The sequence below is a fragment of the Emydura macquarii genome, unplaced genomic scaffold (genome assembly GCF_026122565.2).
Source record: "Emydura macquarii macquarii isolate MOO-44397 ecotype Brisbane River unplaced genomic scaffold, CSIRO-AGI_Emac_v2 contig_561, whole genome shotgun sequence".
Classification (NCBI taxonomy): Eukaryota; Metazoa; Chordata; order Testudines; family Chelidae; genus Emydura; species Emydura macquarii.
In genome coordinates, this window is record NW_027130698.1 from 12,267,981 (window position 1) to 12,289,360 (window position 21,380).

A 21,380-nucleotide genomic window follows, 5' to 3' on the forward strand; every position below is an offset into this window, starting at 1 on the left:
AAAATCAAAACATCAGAAGTCCAGGGCTCACATTTTCCTGCAGTTGATGTGTGTCAGTTGACACGTTAGGTTATGGTCGTTTTCTCCTTTATCTCCACCCTCCCATGCAAATAAAAAAAGAAGTATTTTAAATGACACTGAACACATTTTAAAGAAAGAATATAGTTGCTCTGTGCCCGGGTAGCATATTCTGCAGCATAATTCCAAAGGAATAGAAATTTAAAGGCCTGATTCAAAGCTCATTGTTGTCAATGGACAGACAGGCCTGGACTTCAGGTCCATATTGCTAAATCCTGAAGCTTATGCTCATGTGACTAGGTCCATTGACTTGAATTGGCATAATGCGTAGATAAAGATAAACATGTTCTACAGGATTTGGGCCTTATTTGATCATTTTAAAACACTGCCACATTCATAAAAGTGTTCAAACGTACATTTCCCTGAGTGTGTGTGCGTGCGTGCGTGCGTGCGCGTGTTCGCGGTAATATTCTATTTTAAAAAGAAAACACCCTCAAAAAATTTTCCAACTAATTTTAAGATTCATTGGTTGTATCTCTCATCAAGGAGTTAAAATAAATACTGATTTCAATAGGCTGTCCCTAAAGCATTTTCAAATATTCAGTCAAATCCCATTCTCAATATATGAAAAATTTCTTTGACTCCTAATGCATTTTAGGGTCAATAGTAGCATCTTCATACATAAAAGATTTCATTCAGCTTTTAAAAGGCAAGTAATTATAAGAGAGAGGTTATAGACCAAGGTCTTGGTTTCATATAATTTGTGTTCTAATTAATTTACCCGATATAGGTTTTGCTTCTGCTACTAAGTGTTGATCTATAATAGTTATCGTGTTCCTAGAACTAATGGGTTTTATTTCTTTGAAAAGGTCATTCTTGATGAAATGTCACTGTTAACAGAGGGATCCTGGAAGCTTTAGAGAGTTTGCTATATTGTCATGTACACAGAAATGTTCTGTTACTTGCTGTCTTTCCCCCGGGACATAATTTTTCTAGAGACAGAAGAATTGGCAAAAATAATTTAGCTCTTTTAGCTTGTCTTTTATTTCCAAAAAAAGTCACATTTCTCAATGAAGCCTGTCACCTGAAAAGGACAGTGCTTCATGAATACATGTGCAAGGCCTGGTTACTTCCATGAACTGTGAGAAGTGCAGATTTTCACCTGGTGTAAATCAGTCCGGCAATATTGAAGACATTGGAACAATGCTGATTAACATGAGCTGAGGGTACCTATACAAGTTAAAGCTACCAATCCTTTGTGAATGGAAAAACTTTTTTTTTTTTTTAAAAGGCACTGTATTAACCAATATAAAAATTATTTAAACACGTTTCTTTTTAAACAGTTTTGGAATTGGATTCTTGACTAATATAAATTATACTCTGAGTCTTCTGAATCTACCAGATACTGATCCTACTAATTAAGGAGATGTAATTTTTTTTCTCATTCTTTTCAAGCACCTAGCTTTTCTCCACTGATTATTTCAGAGATGATCAATTATTTTATTTTTCATTAAAACGACGATAACTTCTTATCATTCTTGATCATTCATCTGGGTTCATTGGGGTCAGTCATTCTTCTTTTTGATAGACACATGCAGAAAGAAGGAGCACTAAAGGACTGCAATTAATTTATCATCACTGCAGAGTAATTTATGCAGGCCAGGACAGTGAGTTGATTTCACATGTTTGATAGAAGAAATGGTAAAAATGTGTCCCTCAGATAAAGATGAGCAAACAAGTAACAGCAAAACTACTTTACTTTTCCTTTCTACAATTTAGCTTGCATGTGTTGTGAGCTGATCAGCAAGTAGATAATGTGTCCAAGTATATTATACTGTCCTCGCATCGCTGGCTCTAATCCCAGTTACCTCAGTAGATGGTTCCCAAATAGAAGATCCTGTTAGCCAGTGTTTGGAAAAGGTACCATCTGCATGTTAACTGTGATACCTTTGAGGTCATTCACTATCTTGTTAGATGAGATCAGCATGAACTGTGCAGTTCCTGATTCATATTTTCAGCGATACCTCGTTAATTTCAGAGTTCAGTTCTCCTTCCTCTATAGAGGAAGTAGTACATTCTAGTTCCCACTGAGTTAGCTCAAGAGAGACTTCCTAGCTTCAATTTACTTGCTGAAATATGCTTCATGCCCTTACCTTAACCAACAAGCTTCAAAAAGCTGGTGCATAAATCCATTTCTTTATCTCTTGGTGATGATAAGGAGAAAAAAGCTTTTCTCAGTCCACCTCATATGAGAATAATTCCTTTTGTCTGAAGATTTGTTGTACCCTTGCTAAAGAATAATCTATAAAGTAGCTTCACAGATCATAGCCCCTAAGATGGACCAAGCCTATAAAAAGATTAAAAGAACAGACTGTGGTCTTGCCCCCGGTGAAACCAATAAGAAAGCTTCCACTGATTTTAAGTGAGAGTAGGTGTAAGCCCTGTTTTTTCATAGTCACTGGCATGGTCTGGAAGTATAAATATGCAATTTAAAATGCCTGCTGAACAATTCAGTATTAAAGAAGTGTATTTAAAATTATGCATGAGGGACCACATTCTTCCCTGACATGTGCACCTGTGACTCTCACTGAAGCCAGTGAGAGATCAGAACAGAATGTGTCACTAATTTTGTAATTAAGAGAACGACCCCTTGGATTATACATGGTGCTTAGTATATAATATTATAAAATGCATAGAACATTAATAATATGCTTGCACTGGTGTCAATATACAAAATATTTATTTATATATTTTTAATAGCAAAAAGGACCAGGTTGACCTAGGTCACTTGTTAAACCAATGGCCTATCAACCGTTATACAATGAAAAAATTTAATTCTAGTGGTTCACAGAAGGAATTGAAAACTAATAAAGTGTTTTGATTGCCTTTGTAAAACTAAAAAATCAAGTATTTTTTGGCTTGAATATTAATCTGTTTTTTTCCTGTCTTTATCTGACGTCAAATCTTTTGGATGAACCCAAGTTTTTTTATATTTAGTGAAAATATTAAAAGGAATATTAAACAATTAAAAACACTTTTATGCCTGTACTAGAACAGGTAATTTTTGCCACCGAATATCACTGAAGTCACATTTTTTTCCTCACTGTAAAATACTATGTTCATTCCACTGGGAATAATTTGTGGCAAGGTAATACAGGTAATTTAATCTAATCATTGTAACAGAGCTCAAATTAACTCATATACTTATGCTAAAAATTATGAGCTATATTTGTTATTCCACAGAGTTCATGAGGCCTGTTGAATGGAATCTGTCCCAGGATTTCAATGGGCTTTGGATAGGGCCTAGCGAAATGTCTCTTATGAAATGTTTTTGGGCTCAACTCATGATTTTTTGAATGCTTAGGGCTCGCAATATTGCACAGGTGTTTACCATATCAAATGAATCTGTGTGCTCTTTTAAAGGTCTGTTTCAGCAAACTTAGCTTATTGGTGCAGCATACCTGAAAGACAGATGTACAATGTTATACTAAGTGAAGTTTTGTGGTCTAGTAATTATTGCTGTGTTATAACATTGTGGAATATAAGAAAGAAAGAGATGGAAGGTTATTCCTTTTTGATAACGATCATGTTGTTGGGAAATTAAACATATATCTTATGCAGTATGGTTGCAAGAAATTTCATCTGAAAGTGCTGTCTGGTGTAGGAAATATATTACTTTAATTTTTTTTTTCTATAATCACTTCTGCCACATCAATATTTTTCTGTGTGAACTAATTACTTTTCCCCTTACAAGTGGATATGAAGTGGCAAAACTGTTTAAGAATTTCTTCATTTTTTTTTATATAGATCAACATTTTCACTTATCTAAGTGTTTTTCATGGAGCCATAAATACTGGAAAATAGCATGAAACTGTTTGGTTCATTAGATGATAAATAACTAAAATGTTCAATATAAACAGATCTTTGAACAGGCTATTGTTGCAATGAGGTTTAGGTTTGGCTCGTTCCAGACACTGCAATTTAATGAGAACAAAAGTTTGACTTTCAATGTGTCTTATTTATGCCTCTTTTGCTGGCGCAGTAGTGCTACAGAATGGCTCATTTGCATTATTCTGTGGCCTGTAAATGATATTTATTGTGCAACCTTCTCTAAATAGGCTAACCAATTGTAATCTCATTCTGCTGCTGTATGTGTTTGTCACAGAAATGTGTTACCACCTTTCATAATGCAAATAAAATTATTTGGGGCCAGACTCCACTACCCTTAGTCATATTGAGTAGTATTTTACTCGTTGAGTAGACTGATTCACTCATGGTGAGTGATACTTTACTAGACTCATCTGTAAAATGGGCATAATGATACTGACCTCCTTCAAAATGCTTTGAGATTTACTGATGAAAAGCACAATATAAGAGTTAGGTATTATTACTAGTAGCTGTTGATTTATTTTAATAGGACTACTTATGGAAAAAAATAGTACTCATCACGAGTATCCAGAATCTTGCCCTTTGTTACTAGTGCCTCAGAATATTGAATTAATATGGATAATGATTTTGGTATGGATGTAATGGTTTGGTCAGTATACACAGACTAATCTTGATTCTCTTTTACAGAAACTGCTTGGCACGGTTGTAGTAAAACTTACACTCGGGGATTAGGCCACAGTTTCTTAACTATACCTATCCATCAGACTAAGACTTTGGTTGTACCAGCCTGCTGTATATCAGTTGACTTCAATAGGAACTCTTAGGTGCCCAGCACTTCTGAAGATCAGTCCATTTATTTAGAAGTCTATGCTTAAATTCCAGTCTTGTTAAAAGTGATCTGCTAGCATGGATTCCTGGGTCCTATTGGGACTTGCATAGATACAGGGTCCATGCTAGAAGTCTGATTCTGATATTGGTTTAACAGTCTTATTTTACCTCCTCTATAGAGCTTAAACTTGAGAAGCAAAGTTACCTGTCTGTTAAAAAAAACACTTATCAGTAAATCATTTCTTAAATAATCAAATGAACAAGATTTCCCAGATTGGGGAAGATACACGTTTTATCTAATGTGTGATACAATTCTCATAATAAACACTCTTTTTATGAGCACTTTCCGTATGAAAGTTCTGTGTTAGATAGTCCCTCTAAAGACTTTGTCATATTCTGATTCCAGTTAATGGCAGTCTACCACAGTCATACTTCTTTAGTGACGAGAGCTGAATTCATTTGAGCCAATAAAGTCACTCTAATTTGCATTTTCATAACCCACCCTTCAATACTTCAAGTGTGACTTTCATTTTTAGGACAGAACTATGCAGTGAATGGATGTGCAGGCCCTTTAAAAGGATATTTATCATCCTTGAAGAATCTTATTGCCAAATCTTAATAGCATTTCTTACAAAAATGACTTGAATTCACTATCAGATTCAGAGGTAGAGCTCTAGAGGTTGTGAATAGGCTTTTCTGAACATTTCATGATAAAAAAAGAGGTTAGCTTCTATTTTTCTCTCTCACACAGACACACACACACCCCTCCCTGATTTAAAAATAAAACAACAACAAAAAACACCACACACCACACCAATGGGGTAGAAACAGCATTCCAAAAACAGCAATGCATTTCTTTTAGCCTACATAGGTGAGTTTGATGGTGCTGTGGTAATGAAGTATAAATCACTGCATAGTTTTACAGTATTATAATACTTTTATTAATGACACCAATTTAGAGATATATGCTGCAAGCTTTTGGATCACTTCCATCTGGGGTAGTTGCTGTAAAAACATTCAGAGGACAAACAGGAATTTCTGTCAAATAGTCTATATGTGGAAAGATGAAACAATTGTTTTAGGATCTGCTACTGCTATCATTGATGTCAGAGTCAAATATCCTATTGTTCTGTATGATTCAGAAGCGGGCCCTTAATTCATACAAATATTTCCCTTATTCTGCTATGGTAACCATCTATGACAATTTAATGCAACTATTTCCCTGATCCAAAATGCTGTGGGTGAAATCCTGAAGTCAACAGAAAAAGTCACACTGACTTCAATGGGGCCAGGATTCACCCACTCGCTGTAAAATGCTGTCTGGCTATGCTACTTAATGCTATTATACCCACATTTTTCTCTAATAGTGGACCCTCTTACTAAATGTTTCTGCAGGAAAGGATAGGTAATAAAACAGAAAATTTCATAATGCCGCTATATAAATCCATGGTACGCTCACACCTTGAATGCAGATCTGGTCATCCCATCTAAAAAAAGAAATGGAAAAGGTACAGAAAAGGGTAACAAAAATGATTAAGGATATGGAACAGCTTCTATATGAGGAGAGATTAAAAAGCTGGAACTGTTCACCTTGGAAAAAAGGTGACTGAGAGGGGACATGGTCGGGGTCTATAAAATCATGAATGATGTGGATAAAGTATATAAGGAAGTGTTATTCGCCCCCTGCCCATAACATAAGAACTAGGGTTCACCCAATGAAATTAATAAGCAGCAGGTTTTAAACAAAAGGAAGTACTTCTTCACACAATGCACAGTCAACCTGTGGAACACATTGCTGGAGGGTGGGAGGATTTGTGAAGACCAAAACTATAACTGGGCTCAAAAAAGAATTAGATAAATTCATTGAGGATAGGTCTATCAACGGCTATTAGCCAAGATAGTCTGGGATGCAACCCCATGGTCTGGATGTCCCTAACCCTCTGACTGCCAGATACTGGGACTAGAGGATAGAGGATGGATCACTTGATAATTTCCCTGTTCTGTTCATTCCCTCTGAAGCATCTTGCATTGCTCACTCTCGGAAGACAGACCATTAGGCTGGAAGACAGACCATTGGGTTAGATAGACCAATGGTTTGACCCAGGTTGGCCGTTCTTATGTTGAGGCCCTGTTTTTGCAGTATCTGTGAAAGGGAAGGTGTCTTTAGATTTGGATTAGCTATGTAGCCAGGATTTCAATTTGTGTAACAATGTGTCCTTCCCCGATATTTCATTCTAAGATTAAATCACTGTTACCAACTCTCACAGATTGGTCCCGGGGGTCATTATATTATTAAAGAATCTGTGACAAAATCTCAGCTTTAACTCTTTTAAAAACAGATTTCACTTATGCTTAATGCTCTTTTCTCTGTTAACTCTTCCTGTAACTTTTAGGGGCTTTATGTTGATTTCTTAGTGTTAAAATTGCTCTCATGGAGCCAGTGATAGAACTTGGACATCTATGTTTAGAATCCTGTCGTTGTGACAGGGTGCTGGGCCACAGAAAGCTGAGCCAGGCCTCCGTCACTTCAGCCCTAATTAAGGGAGAATTGGAGCCGGCTGAGAAAGCCGGCACTTAGTGAGCCAATAGGGAGTGGCTCCTGGGCTCGTTAGCCGGGGGCTATAAAAGACTCAAGGAAGGACCTGCAGGGGGGGAAAAAAACCCAGAAAGGGAGAAGCCACAGAGGAGGGAGGAGAGTGAGCTCCCCTTAGTTGGTGGCTGGGACTGTTTGTTCATAGAAGATGGTAGGCAAGCAATTTGTAAATAAATCGCACTGTTGAAAGCACAAAGCCGAGGTCTTTGAGGGTGGTTTGTGGGCGCGGAGGGCCTGAACAGAGGAGGGCCCTATGTGAACCTGCTACAGACATCCTAATAACCTGAGATTTGTTTATATTTACTTTGGGTACAGTTCACCCTAGGCAGTCGGTTCACACACGCCTATGAACTGCTTATGCCTAACTTAAACCCTGTTGGTATATGCCTTGTGTGAGTCTTCGGCATAGGGATGAATTTCAACCCATAAGAACAATATGAGATGTAAGTGGTATTCTGAGGGTTTTGGTTTTGATGATGATAGGGAGTTGATCTAATACACATGAGGCTGATAAATATTCAAGAAGGATGACCGGAGAACATGTTGAAAACATCATTTCCAAATCTGAGATATGGCTGATGTGATCTGAATGACGTTTCTGTACACAAGTGGTGAGATCTGATAGTTCTGAAAATCTCATTTTATGTTATAGATGGGAGCTTGTTTTAGAGGCTAACTTTCCATCAATTGGAGAGGCAGAGAAATCCTGTTCTGAGATGAGGTCACATACAATGGGTTTCAGTTCAGGTTCCTTATTAATATCTGTTGCGGGAGAGGTATAAAAACTGGAGCTGGTCAGAACAGTTTTGCTTAAATGCAATTTTGGTGAAAAATGCTCTTTTGTTGTTCCACAGAGAGACATCCGTTTCCACAACATTTTTGCTGGGAAGGATTTTGGGGTCTCAGAGACTTTGTACCTGAGTGATTAAGGCTGTGGCCTAGGATGTGTCTGATCCAGAGCATCGTTGTTCATCCTAACTCATTCTGAATCTTGCAAAGTATAGACATGAACCTCAGCCTACCAGATCCCAGGGCAGTAACCTAGCCTCCAGTCTACAGAATATGACATGCACATGTGTTCACCAAAACATTAGAAAGGTGTTTCTTCTTCCCCGTCTGCCAATCCCAATGTGCAATGGACATACATTTTAGAACCTCAAAATTTGCTGCAAGATGGAATTGTCATCCCCCGGTCAGCTCTGATTTAAAAGTGAGGTCCCCTTATGCTTTCCATTCCATAGTTCTAATGTGACCAGCTTTCAATGCAAGTACTGAGATAAACCACAACCTTCAGCAATGTTTACTGATTTATTAAGTAGTCCTAATACCATCATATGGGAGCATAGCTTTAACTACTGACCTTCTGACCAAGCTGACATAAGAGCTAGCTGAACCGGTGACATTTACTTATACAGATCAGTAGTAAGTTTGCATAGACAAATTGTCAGGATATTAAAAATTGCCTCTTCAATCTTCACCTTTTATTAAGAAGTAAATTTCACCAAGTGAGAGGCTTTGGTTGCGTATGTCAGTCCATGGGATCTCTAGGGCTGTGTGACTGAACCCTGCAGTGGGCTTGGCAAGGAATGGTTCACCTCTAAATCCGTACAGCAAATGGTGTCTGGTGCAAAATTGTTCTAGTCATTTAGGCTGCAGGTGTTGTTTTTCTCAGTAAAAGCATGGGAGATTGATCTCTTCTCAGTTATAGAGCAGTGCACTTTTAGCTTTAGAACATTCTTATCTGTTTGTTTCTTGCATATTACAAGAAGCTCATTGGCTAAAGTTAAAGGCATTTTAGCATGTTCTTAATAGGGTAGGCTGAGAAGGAAGAATTCCATTTTACACACAATCTTGAGATTTCAGCATTTTGTTCAGCATGGGGATGAAAACCATGTTTTGAAATTTTCATTGAGTGAGTGGTGAATGCCTTAACCACTGTCCTATTGGCGTGAATGTTTCTCTTGTTTTGACCAGAAATTCCATCCTGGACCTAAGAAACCTTCCCAATGAAAGTTTCATTGAAACTGATGTATTTCAGCAAAAAGTTTTGGTTTTGATGGTTTTGGCAAAAGAAACATGTCACCAAAAAATCTCTATCATCTTAAGTGCTTTTTAAAAGAGGATGGATTTGCTGAATTGGGGCATATGTGCTCTTTAATTTGTAAGTATGAACAGCATATGTGTACATTCAGAATGTTTAAAAATCTCCTATATGAAGAATAAAATATTTTCTTTGGGAAAAGATACCTGTAAAAATTCAGATGCTTTCTTTAAGCAGTTGACCATTCAGGAAACCTTTTATTTATACACACACACACACACACAATTATGAATTCTATATGGTACTTAAATTTGGAATGTATTCTGGTTTAAACAATATTCTCTTTTGCATTGAACACAAATCTGTACATGGTTTATTTTTGCCAGGACTTTTCAAAGTGAAGACCTTTAGCAGACAAAATTTTAACAAGATAGACATTTAGTTCAATAGAAGATTTTGTTGGTGTGAAAAATAAATTACAAGAACGACTGTGCTTCTAAAAGATAATTAATAAAAACCTTCCATGTGATGACAAATTTGACATCTTGTCTAATGTCTGGAAGAAAAGAAAGTGTATGGAATTGCACAGCAAGAATAAAATGTCCTATTTCACAGCAAGACCAGGGCTGCATTTTATAATTATTTCAAAGAGAGTAAAGGTCACATTCTGTTTGCTGTAAGTTGACATTACACGAGTCCTGTATACTAGACTTTCAGAAGTGAACTCATGGCATATTTAGATTATCCTGATTTCACAGCAAACTTATATTGTCTGAAATTACTGACCTAGATGATGTCCAAATCAGTCCTTATGTTTTCAGGGCTACAAACGAGTTCAAGATTCCAGAGACTGGATGATCGAGTTACGGTTTACCCCCTCTTTTATTTCCACTGCCGTAATTATTTTTTAGCAGCTAAGTCATGTTTGCAATTAATTTTATCCTGATCACTGGCATGTATGTATTTATGAGCTATTCTTCCAAACTGGAGTGGTTTTGCAACGCTATGTAGTTCACTGCTTGTGTCTTGATGTAAGAGTATAGGAAGGAGTGGCACATTTTATTCTGCACTAATTTACGCTTTGTGCAATCTTTAAAAATACACTATTGCAACTTTGTGCAGAAAATACAGATGCAAATTCATGCTTCATTTTCCTACACCATTACTGAGAATTTGCATGCAGATGGGCCATTTTGCACAGGCAAGTGGCTGTTGCCACTTCTGTGCGTTAAATAACCAATCTGCATGCACAATATTGAGTATAGGATTTGAAAATCAGGACTTTACTGTGTGTGTCCTTGGTACAGAGGGACATTGGAAGGCAAAATGAGTAGGGTGACCAGATAGCAAGTGTGAGAAATCTGGACAGGAAGGGGGGGGATAGATGCCTATCTAAACAAAGCCCCAAATATCAGGACTCTCCCTATAAAATTGGAACATCTGATCACCCCAAGGGTGACCACACATCCTTAGCTGTGTAAATTGGTGAAGCTCCTTTAAAGTCAATGAAGTTATGCTGATTTATACCTGAGGAGCTTGCCCTTTGTTTGCAGGTGGCTGCTTATTAAGCAGTCCTAGAGAGAAGAAAGGAAAACAGCAATAGTATGGGAGGCATGGCAATGTTGCCAAGTGGCCTCGCCTTTCCTTGAGCACGTGCGCAGTGTCTGTCTGTCTGTTTGTCTGTCTCTGTTTCTCATTTGAACAAAAGGACAAATGTGGTGTGTGTCATTAAGGATGAGAAATGTGTCCATCTGCCACATTTGCACACTGCCAACTAGATTGTCACAAAACATTCTGGCTGTCTGCTCATATCTAGCTGGTCTTTTACAGCAAGTGTTTATGTGAAATAAGCTGCCCGAGTAGTTTCAATAACCCAACTGATATAAGACCAGGTGGGATACTGTCCTCCTTGTGCTTTGAAAGACTGGGTAAATATAAAGCCAACAATGGCACTGCAGTGCACCCGTGTTTCCTATGGGTGGACCCTTACGGAAAGAAAACCTGAGTAGCATTCAGATTCTTTGACAAGAGCAAACAAGTGACGGCTAAGCAGGGAGCATGCTATCCTAAGACTGATCGCAATAAGCACTTGTCCTCTGAAGAGAGAAATATGGCAAAGATGTGTATCTAACACAGGTAGCATTGAAGGTCCTATGCTGGAGGACCCTGCTCTTACTCTATAGCAGGGATGGCCGTACCGCAGCTCGTGAGCCGCATGTGACTCTTTTACAGTTAAAGTGTGCTCGCAGAGTCCCCTATGCCCCATTCTCCACCTACCAGACTGGGGAGGAGGAGCTTGAGGTTTCTGCCCTCCAGGGCATGCCTGTCAGGGATTCTGCCCCACAGGGAGGAGGGTCTCGAGGCTTCTGCCCCAGGGAGATGTCTGCCAGGGCTCAGGGCTTCAGCAGGCGTGGGCTGAAGCCCTGGCAGGAGTGCACCATGGGGCAGAAGCCCTGAGCCCCACCCCCAGCCCGCTGCAGGGCTGAAGCCCCAAGGCCTGGCAGGTATGCCCTGGCTCTCGAACTTCTGAAGATTGTTGTAGGTGGCTCGGAAGGTCAGTAAGTTTGGCCACGCCTTTTCTCTAGAGAGGGGGCTTATTTGCTGGAATAGTGTTACATCACTGAACATGATGGGAAGGTCAAGCATTGGAGGTAGCTATTGAGTGTATGGCCCTTTCATGTGGAGCCCCTTCTGGGATCCCATGTCAACATTACCATTTTGTAGTAATGGAAGTCAGACAAACGTATCATTTTCTCTTTGGTTACTCTGTATCGCTAGTCTGGTCTTCTTGTGGATGTCCAACTGGAGATGTTGTGGGCCTCTGTTTAAATGAGCGAGAGCTGTAAGTGCTCTGAACTTCTGGGCCAGAGGGAACACCAAAAATGAGGCACCAAAACCAGGAAAGGCTTTTTGAAAATGTGGTTGCTTATATTTGGGTATGGAAAAGTAAATGTATACTCCCACCACCTTAGATGTGGCTCTTCTTTTATTTTGTACTCCATTTAACCTTCAAACTTTGTCTTTTTTTTTTTTTTAAACTCTCCACTCTTTTTTTTTTTCTGTGATTTTTCCGACCTCCCCCTTCATCAGTTAAAGCCCACCAAGGAAAATAGTCTTTCAGCTCGTTGTCACTATTCAGTGATAGAACACAAACCTTCAGAAACAGAGATAGGGACCTATTCCCAAGAAATTTTATTTTGCTTTCAATCTCCTTCCTTTGCCCAGATGTTCCTGTGGTGACAGGGTGCTTTGGTGATCAAATACTAACAGTGACACAAGCTGTATTTAACTTTAACCTTCAGCTCCACCTCCAGAATGATATACACATTCCATTTTCAGTCTTCCATTGGGGTAAATAACTTTTTGATTATGGGGACACCGGACACACTGTAACTTTGTTGGAGTGGGGAACTGACATTTTTCTATCTGACATTTTCCTTTCTATACAAAGGAAACTTCTGTGACGTGAAACTTTTCCCTTGAGCAAAGGACTTCTTTACTAGCTGAGAGATTTAAGCATACTCCAGCCATATTCATCAATGTTCTTAAATACATGTTTAGGTCCCATGTCTTCAGAAGGATTTAAGCACATGCTTAACTTTAAGCATGTGCTTAAGTGCATTTCTGAATTGAGCATTTATTAACTCTTAGGGTAGAGCTGTGCAATGTGCTTCCAGTGCAACGTGGACGGAGCTCACGCTAACCGTCCAAGTATCTACCCAAAGGGTTGGGCAGTATAGCATTCAGGTGGCTAGTCCACACCACCGCCGCTTGAGCTGTTGTCACACTGCTATTTTCAGTATGTTAGCTTGAGCAGTGCTAGTACATGGATGTCTACCCAAACTGGGAGTTACACCTCCAGCTGCAGTGGCGATATGTCCTTAGACAACTTATTTTTGTGACCTCCCTATCCACCTCTGTGTATATACAGAAATGTCTCAAGCAAAGCAATGGTTAGCAAGTTTTAAAGGGGAGCTGTGATGTGTTGGATGGGAGGGTGTTTTTAGCTTTTTAAATGAACATTGAATCCAAACTTGCTCTTGTTCACAAAAGCCAAGAAGATCGGTGAACATGTGGATATTAAAAGTCCGCTCCCTCTGTTTCCTCAGGTGCTGCTGCTTGCATTTGCAGAAGATTTAGAATGCATCCCTGGATTCCAGCAAAAGGTTTTTCATATTGAACAGCCATCTGAATTCATAGAGGACCAGCCAATTCTGAACTGTAAGAAATGCCATTTTCATATGTCATTTTTGCAAAAATCTGCTTTAACCACAGTCTGTGTTTTCATATCACCCCCTGAATTTATCAGAGAGCTCCTCTTCCTTATGACATGGTTCCAGGAACAGCTTCCATCTGGTTACAACAATAGCTCCCCCACCCTTTTAAGATCTTTTATTTAAACAGGTTTTGAACTTTACTGTGAATTAGAGTTGGCAAAATACTGTGTGTTTATCTGTTTGGGTTTGAATAATTACATGGAAGCTAAGGATCATCCTCTGATTTTCTGAATGAATCACCTCCTGCTTTTCTTTGCCTTCTCTGCTGTATCAGTACTTGACTATACACAAGGTTCTTGACTTGTCTTTCAATATAAATTCATTCTTCCACCCTGCTGTGCATCCATCCCAGCATCCTGATCCAAAACCCATTGAAATGAACAAGAGTCTTTCCATAAAATTTAACAGGCTTTGAATCAGTCCTGAGGTCACCAGTTTCTAAAAGTTATTACTATCTCTTCCGTGATTTAAGCAGTGTGAGCTGGGTGGTCCAGACTCTTTTCCAATGGACGGGTGTCCACATCACAAAAACTAGCACCAGAGGTAGCATTGATTCGTGGCAGACGGCGAGATTTCTCTAAGCAGAGAGGCCAAAGATTGAGTGGGCCGTGGAGATTTCAACCCTAGAGTTTGTCTTTCCAGATACAGGAATGATGCAATGTTGCAAAGCTTCCACTGCTATTGTTCATTATGTATTGGTACCTGTTCTAAGGATTTGAGACTTCAGGGCTGTCAACCTAATTCTAACCTGAACTTTAAATATGAATAATTTTTCAAAAAGGAATTTCAGCAGCGTTAATTTAAAAAAAAAAAAAAAAAAAAAAGCATTGTTTTCACATTCACATTGTTTGGTAGCTTTCTTTAAATTTACTTTTAATTTGATTATTTTTTGTTCAGCAGCTGAAATTAACAGTTCATATGTAATAACGTTTGCATGAAAGCAAGATTCAGAGTTTGGAGCAAAATTACAAAGCCAGAGAAAGAATTCAGTTTAAGGAATAACTTTTCCCTCTCCATCACCTCCTTTTTAAAGATGCTATTGTGAGTCAAGGTATTTGTTCTGTTTTGCAATTTATATCAAACCTCAGATACATGTACTATAGTTTTGTGCATGTATTGTCCAACGTTTTCAAGCTTGAAAGACCAAAATTTGTCTCCGGGAGCCAATTGAAGTGAAAGGAAAGACTCCCATTGACTTCACTGAGCTTTGGATTGAGCTTTAAAATCCAGATTTAGGGTCAACATTTCTAAAGCACTTGAGAGATTTAGGACCCTAAATTCCATCTCCAAAAGTGACTTAGGCCATAAATTCCATTGGCTTTCAATGAGATTTAGGCTCTTACGGACCTGTGTTGAAGCTGGAATTTAGCCTCCTAAATTACTTAGGCAGTTTTGAAAATGTTGCCATTATGCACCAAAAGGAGTTGTCAGATTTTCAGAGGTGCTGAGCACCTTTTGGCACCCATAGATTCAAGTTTTCACTCTGTTTAAAAGAAGGCCAGCAATTTGTTGAACAGAAGTAGCAGCTGAACAGTGTGTGTTTTAAGCACATATTATTGGGGGTGTCATGGTCTCAACAGATAAAAATGTTCACGTTAAAATTTAGTTAAATGCTAATAACCTTTATTCTCTCTCTCTTTCTTTGGCTGTATCTGAGTACTTTGATGCCTTAGCCCTTCTGTCCATATCTTTTTCTGATTTGTCCTCTCTCTGTTCAGCAGTACAAAGGACAAACTGTTTAAGCCATTGTTGATTGGACTACATAGTGATGACCCAACAAATTGCACTGGTATGAAACTGACAATAATTAAGACACTATTATTAATTTTAAAGAGGGAGAAGAGCAGGAGGAAAAACATCTCAAAACAATCTTGGGAATTAAATTTATTTTAATAATCAGATACTAAATTGGCCTAATACATAACATGCAACAGATTGTCCATGGACGTCTACTAACTCAATTACTCATAAGTAGTGTGTCCTGGGTGTGATAATATTAAACCTGTGCATAGTCTTTTCAGTCTTGTCTTCAGTGGAATCAATATTTTTAATTGTGCCTGTTTAAATACACTTTGCATGCTGTTGCATTATTTTTTATACCCATTACTCAAGAGCAGTGTAATTTAACAGTTGTATCTAAATGTGAGGCCTACCATGAGTATGTAAATTAATACAGCCAGTATGCAAAGCAGGTCTATAACAGTGATTGCTTTTGTAGTCTTCAATAAACCAAACAGCTTTTAATTCTCCACTGAAGAACAGGGAAACAATCATATTTGTTTTTTTGATCTTTTTAATTTCAACAAGAACATACTGTATATTCCATTGCCAATACTTCCTCCAGTAATTAAATATGTGGTATAGTTGTTTCTTAAGTATTTACTAGTTGGCTATAAATGCAGCTATATTCTTTATACATGAAACTTATTGGAAAAAAAAAAGAGACCAAAGCTAGAGGCACTTATTTCTTTTTTATTTGCACGCATTCTGGCAATAAAGTTATTTCCCATATTCAGCAAACTTTTAAATACCTTCAACTAAGAAATGCAATAAACTGAAGCATAGGACTTTGAAGAAAATAGCATACAATAAAAGAACTGTTGCAGCTTTTAACCTACATGGAAACTATTTTAGGTGGTTGACAAAAGGAAGTATATTTATATACAGAATACATAAAATATGAACCAAGAAATGAGAAGCAACGTGGAACAGAGAGATCAACAGAGCTAGGCAAGGAGATCTGGAGTCGTATTGCAGCTAATCTAGGTGAATCCACTCTAGCCTTAGAATTTATTATGAATTCAACCAAAACAATGTTTAGAATATACCCTACTCTGAGGAAGATGTGGAGGGCAGGAATAAGAGACACTGAGATTTGCTGGAAACGTGGCAGATAAAATCTGCAGGATTACTATCGGTAGCAGTTCCTCAATGGCAACAAGATTTCGTGAAAAGTGCAGGGATGAAAACCTGGCCCTGCTGAAGTCGATGTGAGCACCAGGGCTCTTGCATTTTGGAACTGGCTTCTTACAGAGTTCCACCGAAGCCTGGGTTTGGTAAACTTTGGGGTACACCTTAAAGCTCTTCTGTTCAATCTTCAGTTAGGCCTTGAGTTAGTGCTACCATCAGTGCAGATCCTAGCATTTGTTTGGTCACTTGTGAGTATTCAGTTGAAGAGACTAAAATTTTTTGTGTTCATTTTAGTTATGGAGTGCCCAGATAACATGGCAGTAGGTGAAATGTGTAGAAACACAGGAATATAAATATACAGGGTCAAATTCAGCCTTCATGTAATACTTCTATAAAATGCAAATGGTTAATAATAACAATAATTGGGGTTTTGTGATAACAATACAGTAGACAACATGGTCTAGTTCAGAGCATTCAGGAAGTTGTTCCAACCCCACCTCTTCTCACTCTTAAAGGGGTTCTACTTGTATTAGATTGTATGAGTGAAAACCTATTGTGTGACATGTTGCATTCGCTTGCTCTGACCATTGGTGTAGAGTATAAAGTTGCTGTATTGTAGAAATGAGCTTCTTCCAAAGAATGTTGTAACACTATCTGCATTTAAAATCTGGGTTGCAGGACAGGGTTATAAGATTACAGGCTATTTCGGTGTGTAAACTACAAATGGAAGGCACAGTCAGAGAAGGAGGGGGGGTCGCAGGCAGGAAAAATGAGAGATGGAATAGGTACTTAAATGCATGTGGCTGATAAAGAGATGAGGATGTGCAGGACAGTAAGCACATGTTTCCACCTGGAGTTGGGATCGTGATTCCCCGCTTGCATAGGCGGGTTTGGACTGTGCATGGCCAGTCCATGTCATTGCTTGCCACTGCCCATGCTACCCTGGCTACACTACCGTTGATCACATGCTAGCATGATGACAGCTAGCCGATGTAAGCCTGTGCGAGTGGCAATCACACCCCTAGTTTACAGCAGAGATGTAAACCAGAGCCTAGGAAGCCACTGACTGACTATAGTTTAATAGCTGAGCCCCACCCTCTGTCCCATTCCTCCATGGAGGCAGGATTTTTGAAGCATGGTGCCCAGCACCCATCCACTCCACCCCCACCCCATGCAGTCCTGGGGGGCGGGTAAGGAGGTTCAGTACTGCCACATCTCACAATTTTACTGTGAGCCTCAGGATATTTGGTGTTTTTCTTTAACTCCTGGCTCCTAGAGTCATGGGATGACATCAGCCTCTCAGCTTTCATTAAAAAAAAAAAAAAAAAGGTATGTTTCTAGCCCTCTATGTAGGTGAAAAAAGCAGGAAAAACAGTTACCTGACAAGGCTGAGAAAGAAAACAGAATACGAATGAAAATAAACTGAACTGATTTTTTTTTAATCTCATGATTTTGGGTAGATGAGTGGGCGAAACTCATGATTTTCAAAGTAAAATATGGACACAACAGCCCAATTAATGTAACTGTAGGAGCCTCTTGGGTCAGACAAGCTAGAGTTTTACTAAAATTGTATTGCTCTATCTCTCCCTATTCACTGCTGTCTCCATTTTAAGCTACTTTTTAAGGATCGCTAAATAAATCCGTTTGTCTCCTATTGTCAGGCTGGCTGGATTGGGGGGGTCATTTAGTATAGTGTTTGACATTAGTATGTCAAAATCATAATAAGTCATGTGAGATATGCCATGTCAGGTACTGTTAGAAAGGCTATCATGTGCTTAGTAAGATGATGATGTTTATGCTCATGTGTTTATATGTGTAATGGAAGTTATGGATACATTCCATATCTCTGTAGTTCAAATTGTGCTGTGTCTGGGTAACACCCCAGACAGGATGGCTGCAGGGATGGCCTGCTTAATGGCCCATTAAGACATTCACAGGTGCAAGGGGCCCGGGGGAGAAGCCAGGGATATACCTGATGAGTCACCAGGACTTGCTCATGTGACTCTGGACTCCATTTTGGTTCCTGTGAAATTCCACAAGCAGCATGGCAAGGGCCAGAGGACGTAAAAGCAGGTGCCCGGGATCCATTTTGTCTTCAGTCCTGTTCAGCCTTCAGCCACCTATCTATCCCTGGATCAACTCATCTATAACTGAAGCTGTGAAACAAAGGACTGAGACACATACAGGTACTGGATGTACACCAGAGGGATTATACAAGCCTGCAAACTCCACAATTCTACTAGAAACCTGATATATATGGACTTTCAAATCATTTGTATGTATCTGATTGCTTTAATCTTTTAACATTTTTCTTATAGTTTGTTTCTCTCTTTGTATAATAAACCTTTGGTTTTAGTTACTAAAGGATTGGCTGGCAGTGTAGTATTTTGGGTAAGATCCAAACTTATATTGATCTGGTACTGTGGCTGACCCTTTGGGGTCAGGAGGAACCTTTTTGGTAAAGAGCATAGAGTTTAAATATCTGGTCTCTTTACTGGACCTAGTGGCGGATTGGGGGCTGGAGACTGAAATGCAATAAAGGGGGCTGTGTATATTTTATTTTGACTTCTTGATGACCAGTGTGGGGAATCAGAAGCACTGTTTGTGGCTGGTTGGGAAGTCTGACTTCAGTATCACCCACCAGTGCTGGAAGAATCTGCTCTCTTTTTACAGCCTGCCCTGACCTTGGCATTTTCAGGTGGCTACCCTAGGCATGGACGGGTCACACCTATTACAGGTGGACTTGTGCCTAAACTCTTATTTGCCCCTAGGATTAGGTAGCAGGCTTGTCTCCTAAACAGTTTTGCTTTCAACTTCTTGCTCATTGGCTGTAATGACTACACATGCATGTCCATGCCCTTCTTCCCATTTGTTTCCCTGAAATCCTGTGCTGGTTCCTAGCTCTCATCCCCTGCCATCCAGCTGAACTGTTCTGTATTGATTTTTTTTATCATTACATTTCACCTAATGGCCACCCCCACACCTCCTCACACCTTTTTCTTTTCCTAATCCTTTTTTTATTCAGTGTGCCTTCCTATAGAACTGTTTCTGATTGAATCCTAAAACTGTCTTCCTTCTTATCTAAATATCCCTTTGTTTTATTCCCCCCCGCCCTTTCCCTAACTACCTTTTTTTTCCCCTTAAGATCGTTTTTTAACAAGCTGTCATGTTCAAAATATTGCGTCTAACTTTCTCTTCAACATGCATTCAAGAGGACTCTTTTATTTTAGCATCTCTAGATCATGGAAAAAATACTTTTCAACTTCATAACTTTGCAAACATAGTGATTTCAGATTAAAACGTTCCCTAGGCAGCCTTGGAATTAATTTTTGGGTCATCGTTTGATTTAGCCATTTTTTTTTCTTTTTATGATCACAGGAAATGTGGTTTATTTAATTTCTTGAGTGGGGGGAGAGAATATTAGAATGCAATTTTGAAGTCCACACTGGCTGTATTTTTAAAATTCACAACCTGACTCGTGGCTCATATTTCACTTTGAGGAATTACTTTGCGTATTTTGGACTGAGATGTGGTCCTATGTGGTATGCCCATGAGGAGCCCAATTGAAATACAGGAACATTCTTCTTCAACATATTATAGTGAGGGAAAAGTAAATTGCTGTATCGCTTTGAGGGGCACAGCGTAAGTAAGTGTGTTCCACCTATGCTCTGGGCTCTTGTTGGTGAGTTTCTTCTGAGGTCATAATTGTGAGATCTTGTAATTGACTCTCTTGCTCCCACTCTGTGTTTGTGTAGGATCAGCCTCAGTTCAGTCCTTAATAAGCATAAATATACTACATGGATAACAATAGTTGACTGAAGATATAATACTGCACACAAGTTATTTGCCGATAACCTGAGCTAGAATGCTAGTCATACTTGGAACTGGGTGGACAGAGGCTCATGTTACTGGGCCATACCACCACTTGATCTTTTTCCTTGTAGTTTTGTGAAGCTGTTCTTCAGATAGCATCAGGAGAGTTGTAATGTCCTACAACAATGCTCTTCTGTCAAATAGGCCAAGACTGTATTTTCCTTGATCAAGTGATAAGTAACTTACTTGAAGTACAGTATTTAGATGATGTTGGATCAGCTGTGGTCTTCAAATGCTTCCTATGCAATCTCTTTTTAGTCAAGCTGAGCTGGTAGGTCAGTGGCAGTGACAATGCTCCATCATGCTGTGATGACAGAGATTTCCAACCAGCCCCATCATATGTGGAATGTAATAGTGTTATATTAATCATGTTTATGCCTAACATACATGATTCGTGGCTTTCTGGAGTATTTTTAGTTGACAATAAATCAAATAGTACACATGAAAAATGAAGGCAATTAAGAAAGGCTTTGAGTGGTGCGTCTTGCATGCTAAATGAGCAAATACACTGCTAGAGATTTAAATGTCAAAACAAAAGCAGTTTTGACCCTTCCTTGAAAAGATTTAATTTGGATGTTAATTAATGGCTGACCTCTTCTGTCTCTTGCATGATGGATTGCATGTTTTCAGAGCTTGGGATACTTCAGGATCCAGGGGTCTGTCTGTTCACATTCAGGCACTTTTTCATTAAGTAGAGTCTAACTGAAACTTTCCTTTCCATCTGTATGGGCACTTTTGCTTTGTTTACTTATATGGTGGGAGATTTATTAACCAATTAATCATAGATGCTTAAAGGTGTGTCTGCAGTTCGGCAAAGCTGCCACCTTCAGTGAAGTTCCATTTGTTGTTCAAGTTTCAAATGATATTCTCGTTGTCTATAGTAGTGAAAAGCACTGAGGAACATCCCTGTTATTGCAGGAATTCCATGGATGGGGATGCAGATTGTATCGAT

The 21,380-nt window shown here is 38.9% G+C and overlaps 1 protein-coding gene across 18 annotated transcripts in view; it reads left to right on the forward strand.

Annotated features, from left to right (window-relative positions):
• CDH13 (cadherin 13) overlaps positions 1-21,380 on the forward strand; it is a 689,068-nt gene that overhangs the window by 125,440 nt on the left and 542,248 nt on the right. For all 18 annotated transcript variants that reach the window (XR_010918351.1, XR_010918352.1, XM_067540161.1 and 15 more), the window contains one exon: positions 13,478-13,589. Coding sequence is in view for 16 of the 18 variants with exons in the window: in XM_067540161.1 (XP_067396262.1) it covers positions 13,478-13,589 (112 nt within the window). In the remaining 2 variants the exon portion in view is untranslated. The remainder of the gene's footprint in view (positions 1-13,477; positions 13,590-21,380) is intronic.